Source organism: Myzus persicae, unplaced genomic scaffold (genome assembly GCF_001856785.1).
Source record: "Myzus persicae strain clone G006 unplaced genomic scaffold, MPER_G0061.0, whole genome shotgun sequence".
Taxonomy (NCBI): Eukaryota; Metazoa; Arthropoda; class Insecta; order Hemiptera; family Aphididae; genus Myzus; species Myzus persicae.
The window spans coordinates 637,047-649,083 of record NW_019104244.1 but is presented as its reverse complement, the minus strand read 5'-3'; the positions used below and the strand labels follow the sequence as shown (position 1 = coordinate 649,083).

The following is a 12,037-nucleotide window of genomic DNA, read 5'->3' as shown; positions in this document are numbered from 1 at the left end:
TTAAAAAAAAATTAAAATTGAATTATAGATTTAACAACAATGTTATAATATAATAACAATGATATGATATCAAAAAAAATTATAATTAGGATAGTTATTGGTATAAAATGAGTCCACTAAAAACCTTAGTTAATTACCGTATAGATATTTAAGGACAAAATATGTGTTAAATGTTTGACACATATTATAAACAATTTTAAGTTCATATGATAACCATAATTAATTAATAATTAAATTATTGTTATCAGAGAAAAAACAATTAGTCATGTTAATTAAATTCGTGTTAAAAAAAAGATGAAAGGCAATATTATATTCGATGAAACATAATATAATAAAGAACATAATATCAACGTTTTTGACCACAAAATTTTCAAAAAATCGTAAATTGATATGTATATTCCACACACAAGTAATGTCTTAAAATATACCTCAAAACTGTAAACGTTTTCAATTATAACGCCTATGGTCAAAAAAACCTGATGAAGGCTAAACTAATAATTCTATTCGTCGAACATAATATTATAACATCATATTACACATTTACACATACATTATATTATATAAATTATACGTGTACATTTACTATCATTATTAAAGCCCTGTTCATCATAGGCGTGTCGGAGAATCATGTTAGTATGACTGCAAATAGTACGATCCTCCATACAATATTGAATATTACATACTATTATACATTAGAAATATATAATTTAAACACACAATTGATGATCGTCATAACCTTGAGATCTTAGAATTTATTATAAATATAGTTAGTTTGCACACACATTTGCGACGTCTTAGTAATATTAGTTGTAGCCGTCTCGTATAAGCCCAAAATTGTGAAAGAATGTAACAAATGGTCTAAAATATCAGTAAGTTGCATTCATGATCAATAATTAAGGTCAACATCGATAACGTTCAATAATTGCTTACAAATATGAAATAAGTAGTATACAATACATACAAGGAACTGAGTACTGTCAAGTTTAATTTAATATAAATATATTGATCGCAATGAAAACCCAACACGGACGACACATAAATACGTCAATTGAACGTTTTTATTACGTTTTAATTTTTATTATTACCTAAGATCTAAAATCAAACCAAAATTAACTCGACCAACAAAAGAATAACATAGGTTGTGCAATTTATAAAACCATATTAATTTTTTAATTTGTAATAAATGTAGGTACATTTAATAATACATAATATATTAAATATAACTTTTTCAAAAATCAAAATTTTATTCATGTATTACTGACAAAATGGTTTATACTATTATTTATCGACGACAACTATTATGAATTTTAAATCATATCATTTACCAAATATTTATACTGTTACATATTTATAATTGTAAGTATCATGGTACTTATTATATTGTAGTAGCAAATGAAATTAAGAACAACGATTTTGGAAGTTTAATTAAGTCTGCTACACCATACCCCCTCCCACCCTCCGTGTTTGACATATCGATATCATGTTATGAGGTATTTGATATTTTAAAGTTGGACGATAAACCTATAATTAATTTATTACGATAAGCATTAAGCAGCCGATATTCAATTATTAGTTCTATTGAAATTGGTAGTCATCCCATGGCTAAATAACACTTTGTTTAGGTTCATAGAAACAAGTGCGCCACTCCTATTTCTTCTAATTAAATCCTGAACACTAAGATCTTATGAACCAAAGGGTTCTGTATCAAGAACATTTCACAGGGTTCTTTCAGCGTGGGCCGCGGGCCTACATGGCGCGCGGAGACGACGATCCCTTATCGATTCCTATGCGAATGGCGCCAAGACCGGTAGTTATTTTTCCACCGCTCACGCCCCCGCACTCTGCAACAGAATACGCACAACCGCCCAGAATCGGGATGATATAGCTTTATAATACAGTGTTTTAGGGTGCTCTGACGGGAAAATTCTATGAATCAAAAGGATGGGCGGACGGTGTACCGAGTGGTGGCAGAGTGGTTGTGTTACATAATATATCATTTTATATTGCATAACCGTCGACCGAATTTCGAGCTTAGACAAATTATATTTTTTATAATTTTTTTTTAAGGCAGATAAAAAATACAAATATTTATAATAATAAGTAGAAGACATTTTTGAGTTGTACTGTATACCTCAATCATGGCATCACGGCGAATACAATTCGCGTTGACATCATCGGAAACTCGTTAAATTTCGCTCGATTAGTTCGAGAGAGTTCGGTAGCGCTACGCTTTGCAGGGGACATTAAACAGTACATACACGTGGCTTATATTATATTCACTTGGGTTGACAAGTGGCAGAAATCCGTAAACTGTTGTAAAGCTTCAGATCTCTCTTCTCGGATGACTAGAAATATTTTATAGATTAGGGCAAGTCTAGTTTCTACACACCATATTTGGAGCTTCTAATGGACCCACGTGTTAACTTCAATACTTGAGAAAAAGAGACAGACCAAATAGATAAGGGGAATGAGAAGAAAAAGAGATAGAGAGAAAATAGTGTAGTTCTACAAGTTCAAGCGATTTATGAACATGAATCACTCATAAAGCCCGCGAAAACGCACGAGAGCACACGTGCCATTTTGGACCAACCTAATCCTACTAATACAACTACTACTACTACTACTACTACTACTACTACTACTACTACAATTACAACTACTACAACAACTACTACAACTACTACTACCACTACTACTAGAGTTCGATTCCGCGTCAACAAAAACAATGATTACGTAACATTCAACCATCATCAAGAATTTTACTACATGAACTTATCATTTGAACGCAGAGCTTTAAAAAAACTTTAGATTTACTAATTTAAATGAATGAACTGCGTATGTTGAGCACAAATCTTGCACTGAACTAGTGTATTTCAAACATTGTCACTTCGCCAAAAACCGTATTATTTTAATTCAAGATTTCTCAAATGAATAAAAATAATCTTTATTTATTCATTTCAATATCCAACCAATTTTACTATAATAGTTGTTTCTTTACAGCATTGCTATTTGCTATATAATTCCCAACTCTCGATATTAGTAAGCTAATAATAATTGATCAGTTTAAAACAAAAATCAAAAATTCAAATAGACATCACAATATTTAAAAAAAAATTCATTATTGGGTTGATATTGAGGAGAACCAATTAAAAAATATACATCAGTAACGTTTTGGATATTAAGTGAAATAAGTTTCAAACACTAGTGTAGCCAATTGTAAAATAGATTATCATTGTATTTACAAATAGTTGCATTTAGGTTGATTTTAGACAGATTTAAGAACTTAAATGTATGGCCATAAATATGTATGTCACATTAATTACAGTAATTCTAAATTAATAGATTTATAACAAGAAATAAAATAAGAAGAAATTAATTAATTAATATTTTGGTTAGTTTACATAAGTAATAATAACCTAATCGTGATTTTCTTTTTGTAAAATTACCTACATACATGAACTTATAACATTTTACAATACGTTTAATTTGTTCACCCTTAATAAACTTCAATAAGTGAAACTATTATTATTAACATTAACTATTATTATTATAAACTACTATCCTTAAATGGCAACTCCGGTAGCAACTTATATTATTAATTTTATAATTTAAAGCATCGGCTTATTTTATTTTAAAAGATAAAAAAAATAGTAAAATATAGAAACAAAAATGAAGTAGCATCGTTTGTTTGCTTTTACAAAATATACCTAAGTACATGCTATGTTAATTTGTAATTAAAAAGTGTTATCGTTTATAGCGTTAGTGGTAAAATAGAAAGTCTTATGTAATTTTAGGTTTGGTGTGAATTAGATTTAAATTTCAGCATGTTAAACATAATTTGTGTATACATTAGTTATGTAACTGTATAACCGCCGACAGTATATATATCAATATTATTCATGATTAATAAAAATGGATACAACATAGCCTACTAGTGCAATGTGATTATGATCATATTGAACCTAATTATGCTAAATGCATTAAAAAGTCTATATTTTCAATGACAGATGAGATACACTACTTGGTCATTAATTTACACAAGAAAGAACCTTGGGATAAGTTACAGTAAAGGGCAAGTTTATAGAAAATGCTTAAAAACCAATCACAAACATAATATTTAATATTTTAATTTTGATTAATATTAGCCTTATTGCAGATATTCAATGTCATAATTAATAATATAGGTATTGTACCTATATACTTTTAATAAAGGTTGATTCACAGTCCTTTTATTTTTCTGTGCGAATTAAAAAAAAACATAGGAGCATATTATTGCTACTGCGCAATGGGTTAAACTGGTTTCACACTGTCTCCATATCGCGTACAGGGGAGGGAGATGTTCATTGTTGTTTTTTTTGCCCAATCGTAACCATGGGGGGAGGGGGCATGGCCCATCTTGACCAATAAAAAAATAAAACCAAATAATATTATATAACATATCCCTCGACCCTCATACATTGTAAAAATAGTTAAATCGTAAGTACTTACATATAAATTATTGTTGATTGTTGAATATTGTTGAATTATTATTGTTTATGTTTCAAACTATTAGTATACTATAACATCGTATTGTAATTAAGACATTTTATGATTGGACATGATGTCATGATCCCGAATCATATTTCACTTTTTGTAATAATTAATAATATGTAATTACCCATTTTTTATATGTATGGAAATACCTATATAGTAGCCAATAGATAGGAAGTACTTATACACACGAATAAATTAATAAAAACAAATTGGTATTTTATATTAATTGTTGTTATACACCATACTGCATGTATGTTGTAGAAGGATTTGCACACGTTCGGAGCACGTGTCCGTGGTCCCCAGCGCAACTATTTCACACAAAACATTTCGATGTTCGTCAAAATACCGACAACGTTCCAAAATACCAAATGTAACATCGAATCTCATCCCTCGAGCAGTCGAGCATTTCGGTTACATATCACCAAGATTCACATGAAGCCATATAAATTATGGGTATCGATGCTGCCTTGTCAACGAGTTGACAACAGTTTATACACGATAACAGACGGTAATTGATGTTTATGATATTATTTTATAATAATTTATAGTGTCTTACATTAAAATAAATCGTCCTCTACAGCGTGTTTTGCGTTATTTTACGATGGTGTCCCAACCCTACTTAAATAATACTACAATATTTTTAAAATACAATTTTAATTTCTGATTTTCTAAATAACGGTTGCCTTGACGTATCAAACCGTATATTCTTAGGAGGTTGGTTAACAAGTGACAATGCGCGTCGCGCGGAAAACAAGCACGAGTAGTTTAGTGTGTAGAAAAGTGATCAAGTCTTGTTTTGCCACTTCACTGCTATTATCATATGCACCCGTGAACGGCAACGCGACAGTGGTTGGTTTGTAACTCGTATATTATTATGGTGTAAATCGAGATTCAGTGAAAAAAAAACGAAAAAAAGTAAAACCGAGAATTATACAAGGCGGCGCCGAAAATTATATTTTGGATCGGTCCGAGTTCATATTTAATATCGTAACTCCATTGTGTCGTATCTTTTTGTCTATACACATATGTATCAAAATGTTAGTTATACATTAAAACTACCTTGCTAAAACATTCTGGCGACACATGGCTATTAATTATATTATTTTTAATAACTGATCGTAGTAGACCTTAGTACAAACTTCAATAGTTATAATTGAATAACGTATTTTCTAGACTGCAACGACGTTATTATAATATTATTAAAATATTGGTGGCCGATAACGGAATTCATTCGATGGAGCGAAAGACCAAAGCGCCGCTAACATTGGACGTCGTAGTATTTAGATAACGGTGCATACTACCTAATATTAATATGCTCAATAGAGTACCACCGACAGAGATTAGAGGTTGCGTGGGTGTTTTTTTTTGTTAACTGTAATAAAATAAAACTCCATTGGGTTTTACTGCCTAAAATTTATAATATTTAACAATCAACAAGTGGATCACCTATAAGTAATAACTTATAATATTAATATAGATAAAAATTCCCTGTAAATCAAATATACATACTAGCGGCTTCTATGTTTACTTGTCGTGCAGTTATCTTTAATTCAGAGCGTAATATCATTGATTATAAATAGTTGTACTATTTATAATCAATAGTAATATTGAATATATGTTGTAAATTGATATGGTTATTAGGAGTTAAAGTGAATCTATGAAAATAGATTTAGGATACCTTCGTCTAAATATTATATTTGATTTTCTTAAAGGCATAAACAATATATTTCATTTCAGAGGATCCTGAATTTGTTAGAACACATTAAAGCTACCAATTTTTCAATAAGAAAACTGCAGCACTTATTAATTATTGAACAGGAAACACCCAAGTGTGCAACGAAGTGGGGAAAGTTGGCTTTAAACATTTTTATTTATAGAACCAGAGTGTTTCTAAGATTAACGTCTTTTAAAACCGGATTTCTTGAATCGTCGCGGACATGTAAGATGTGCCTAATCGTCCTAACCTATACACGATTATCATTGATCAGTCATATGGTATTCAACGAGTTCACTCACTAATTTAATCGGAATATTTTCTGTATCAAGTCAATCTATAATTTCAGTGGTTAATTTCAACGATCAGGAAAATTGTATCCAATATTAATTTATCACTGACGCTGACGCCTGATAACGTATATAGCACGGGATGAACAGCTGACACGGGTCGCGCGCTACACTAGAGGGCACACGCCAGAGTACTATATAATATCTGAATATCATTAGATTCTAGAAATTCAACATCATGTGATAATTTAAAACGATTTTACACATTTGTTGACAGTTACGAAATTGTTTTCACATACCCAAAGTATTTATCTGTCGAAACAATACAGACGTTCATAGCAGACTTTTGTATCTATACCATTTAACAAGTCTTGTCAGATAAATAAAAACCCATTTGGTATAATATACAAATATACTCTTAGAAATGGTGTCAAGTCCGTATGTTCTGAACGATTATAGTTGACATGGAACATAATAGCTGCATAGGCTTAGGTCTATGCTAAAAATGTATTACTTGTGTACGATGGTTATCAAACAACAATAGTCAATAATTGTATTTAATAAATAATAATAACTATACCTAATTAATAATAGTATTAGGGAAAATAGCAAAAATTCGAACTTAAAATAAAAGATATGCACAATAATACGTTTAGTTGACTATGAACATTTGAGTGTTACTAAGGAGTCAACACACGCGTTTTGAATAAAATATTCAGTGTTAAATTGTAATAAATATTATATTTAATAAATTTGCAAAATGTTTAATATAAAAATGTAATTCAACTAAACTCATAAACATGTCGAAATTAAAGCGACTCTGTACTTACCTTATACGCTAAAATGGGTTTCAATGCAGTAATATAGTTTCTATGTATACATATTCGTGACTTCCTACTTATTATGAGTAACATAAGTATGCCTTAGTACTTGAAAAATAGTTATAACGGCACATCTTAATTCATATCATATTATCAGCTCAAAGCTAAAAAGCTTTCATATCGCGAGTGTGAGAGTAAAAAAATGTGATTGTAGGCCAATTGTGAATTGTAGTTAATTTGACTTATTTATTGCTTCTACCGTTAAACCAAACTAATACAATATAATATAAACTGTTGTTTTACGCATCGATTTTTCTCAATTTTTAAATACCTAATTCGTCAATAAAAACAATTCCCTACCTTGAATGATCGTGGAGAAGAAGAAATTGAAACTATTTCTTAAAGCGAATTCAAATTCACTTGCCTAATTGGGTGTGCCGACGATTTCAAGTCGTCTTCAATATTCATCACTGCTTATGGCTCGTGAGCACAGTGAGATAAGATATCACTCCGGGTGGTTTTTATCGCCTTGCGCGTGCTTTAAGTCTATTCAAAGTGCAGTAAATCCTCAAAACCGATCAGTCAACGCAAATAATGCTTAGATACAAAAAAAAAATTAAGAACAATTGATCAAACATAACAATAATTAGTGACTATACTTCTAATCATTTGCCTTGTGTTGTCTACATATTATAGAGTGGACACTTCATAAATTTCAATTTTTTTTTCAATACCTTTTCGACATTCGTGTTTTAAAGATAAGTAGGATTTTCGTAGTATCAATGATTATTGTGAAGAGCGCAATAATAAAATAATATTATTATACTCCATGTGAAACGCAAGAAACGTATTAGGGACATTAGAACTTTGGAGTGGCGTTAGACGTGTGCTTGGCCACACCATCAGCACGAAACGGAAATGCGACGAGATGCTTGCAGAAAAACAGTCGTGTGCGCGTAATAATAATAATAATAATAATATTTTGCGCGGTAGTGTCAGGAAAAAAGACGTACGAGAGCCGTATCATCATCATATTATTATGACGATGTGAGTAATAACGTACCTACGGAAAATAATAATAATGATATAAATAATAGACGACGACGGATTATTGAGATGGGGAAACGGAAAGAAAAATAAAATCCAATCGCGTACTTATCCGAAATGACCCTTTCACCTGTGAAACACCACGGTCCGCGTTATCGGATAATATTCCGACACGATTATCTCTACAGCGCAGGTGGGTTGGTGGGTGTTACCACCACGTTCCGTATATTTCTAGTATTTTTAATTAGCAACGATCCTTTTCTCGTGTGTTATTAAAGTACCTACACACACACACACACACACACACACACACACACACACACACACACACACAAGTACGCACGCACCACTGGTCACCTCTTATCAGTTTGTTTGTGTGGAATGCTCGTTCGTGTACGTTGGATATTGCGCGCGAGCGTGTGTCCGCGTACTCTTTGCACCGGAGAGATGATACCGTTTCTCCGCTTGCCACACCGCCGTCGGCTCCATCACTTCCCCTCGTCACAAAAACCGTGGGCGCGGTGAGTTCGCGCAGTCATCGAATCCCACCGAAAATTGACTCTCCCCGGAGTCGCACGTCGTAGCCGGGCCAGCGGCATCTCGTGCGCGTGCGATTCCCGGGTTTTCCGTACTTCTTCGGTACTGCTCCGCCGCCAGCGACGCCGGCCGTCGTTGGCCACTCCACCACGTGCGCCGCCGTCGCTTTCGGTCCATAAATTATCATCGATTACGCGCGCGCCAAAAACGCGGTTCGTCGGCGGTTGACCTCTACCGTGGTACGCACGCTGCGGTGGAGGTCACAATATAATTCTCCGCGTGCGTCGCAATACACTCTAGAATACCTAATATTTTGTTACAATAATATAATATAATACGTTCGGTTAATTCCGTCCGATCCGATTTCAGTAGCTACCCGACGAGCGACGGCCTCACGTGCACGCGGCACACAGGTGTGCGGGGGGTACCCGGTCCACAGAGACGGCGCCCCCCACCCCCACCAACACAAGCGTAGTGGTAATACCCCACAACGATCTTTTGTCCAGATTAGCACAGGACACTGACCCAAAGTCGATTATTCTCAGAATTATTAATAAGTATTGTCACTAAACGGATTTCTTCTAAACGAATATATTTAAAAGGTTTCTGGCACGGTGAGAGAGCAGGGGGGCATAACGAAAAACATGGACGTTTAGTAGGCACTTGATAAATTATTTACGCAGACTGGTCCGGTTTTCCGGAGTTGGGGGAGGAGGTGTCGTGTGAAGACAAGTCGGGGGAGATGTTTTTAAGATACCAATATAAATACTACTATGCTACGGTACCATAGACGGATAGAGATCACTGTCTTACCTTCCATCCAGCCGAACTGTTGCTGTCACCCTTGTCCTTGAAATACGGTACGTTCTGCACCATCCACTCGTAGATCTGGGACAGCGTGAGACGCTGTTCCGGCACCGAGCTGATAGCCTGCGTGATGAGGTCCGCGTACGACTGGTTACCCCAAGCGTTCCGCCGGCTGGACGTCTTCTTGACCGGCCCGGTGACCATACCACCACCCTGCTGTTGTTGCGGGGGGTGCAACCCGGACCCCGGCGACGGCACGCCGCCAACAGTACCTCCACCGTTTCCACCCACGTCGTTGACAATGTCCAACAACTGCGGGGGACTACCCTCGGGTATCTGCGGCCCGCCATCCTCGGCGTCTGGTCTGGGCAAGGGCCAAGTGTTGGACCTGGCCCTCTGCTGCGGCTCCAAACCGTAATCCATGGCTTTTAAGATGAACGTTTTTCCTTTTTACACTTGTATTAAAAAAAACTTACACAGGAAACCGGTTAACGTATTTTAACCAGAGTCCGATAGAGTTTAAACACAGAAGGAAAACAAATATTTACAATGAAAAAAGATAAAAATGTTTAAAATGAAAAAAAAATCGCTTCTATTGTTCAAAGACGGAAAGTAATAATTATATTAATTATGTACGCATCGTATACATATTATACGCGGTGTATGTGTTTAAAATATGTTGAACTGCATACATGTACACATTATAATAACAAAATAAAATCGCGGATGTAGAACCACACACACCAGACAGAAATACGCTACGGAACGCGAGCTTCACGAGTGCACACTAATTGCGCCGCAACTGAGTACTGACTACTGACGATATGTGACGGCGACGGCGACGTAACGAGAAACGCGCGCGGGGGAAAAGTCACGAGGACGACACTACGACGCAGCAGTCGGTGGCGGCGGCGACGGAGTACGTTCGGTGTGTGTACCGCGCAATGGGCCGGTGGAGTGTGGAGTACTGTGGACGACCTCGACGAGGTGGCAGCCGGGCCCACTGCCGACAGCGGCGGGGCGGCGGCACATTCGGCACAGTGCTGCCAGTACGCCAACGTCGAACGACCGACCGAAACCATGACCTTCCGCGCGAAGCGTGTAGGCCGACCATAATATTATGGTCGCAGCGACGACGACGACGATGATCATGTGTTATGTTTATAATAATACCATGTAGTATGTACAATATTATTATTATTATTATTATAAATGTGTGTCTATATTAGTACAACAATATTACAGTGCTTACTAGTTACTGTTCGGTTCTCGGGGTACGGACGGGGGTGTCAAGGACAGTATTATTATTATTATTCGATGGCTACGAGATTGACCCGATCTCCCAACTAGTCGTTTATTATTGGATACGAATTTTAATACAACGTATCTTGTAATAATTACCCACTCTGTATTTAATAATATAATATATTATTTTAATCATACGATAGTGAATGTGCGGATGAAGGCGGCGCGGCGGCGAACGCGCTTTGAATCCCGTCGACTATTTTAGGATATTGTGTGTGCGTGTGTATAATTAATTGTAATTATTTCCAAAATGTCGTGGAATAACCCAGACACTCGATCGCCGGTCATGTATTTCGGGTGGGCCTGAAGGAGGGGAAATTTAAATACGACGTAATATAAAACATAACATAAATAATAATATTTATATCATACAAAATACTCAGTTTTCGGACACGTTGATCGAGTTGATTCGTGTGTCTTGTATTATTGTATTAATTGTATGTTTCGCACCGCTCGAGTACTGCGGACTGTAGTGAAGTTCTACCTCTATGGAGCTGAGTAGGCCTCTTTTACACAATCCTTTTTTCTGATGTCCGTTAAAATGAATGAAGCGGTTAAATAAAACGGATAATAATGAAATGTACTATTACCTAAAGCCCGTTCCATAGCCACGCGTTTGGTAAGTGTGTTTTTTGATTTCCATTATTTAAGTTCATATGCGACGACGACACGATGCGCGGGTTTGGCTTCAAACCGTCGCGTACGAACTTAAATGAATGACTTAAATCGAAAAACGTTAAATTTATCGATGTAGTACCTATGATACTCAAGCGTACTCATGACGTATACTTGGGGGTAGTATGGTGGATGACAATTCCCAGCATGACAATTCCCGTCTACGCCACTGTGATACGGGTCTCAGTATGAATTCGATAAATGAAAAAAAGCATCCTCAGAAAACAAGATAGTAAATTTGCTTCTCCTATTTCAATGGTTGAATTTTCGGCCGTAGGTTGTAACACTCAAATAATTATTCCCCAACA

The 12,037-nt window shown here is 35.3% G+C and overlaps 1 protein-coding gene across 1 annotated transcript in view; it reads right to left on the bottom strand.

Moving 5' to 3' along the window:
* The window catches only part of LOC111040392 (forkhead box protein O), a 37,884-nt gene extending 27,169 nt beyond the window's left edge, over nucleotides 1-10,715 (bottom strand). The window contains exon 1 of the mRNA XM_022324299.1: nucleotides 9,756-10,715. Coding sequence (XP_022179991.1) covers nucleotides 9,756-10,172 — 417 coding nt within the window. The 5' untranslated portion in view covers nucleotides 10,173-10,715. The remainder of the gene's footprint in view (nucleotides 1-9,755) is intronic.
* Between the last annotated feature and the right edge of the window lie 1,322 nt (nucleotides 10,716-12,037).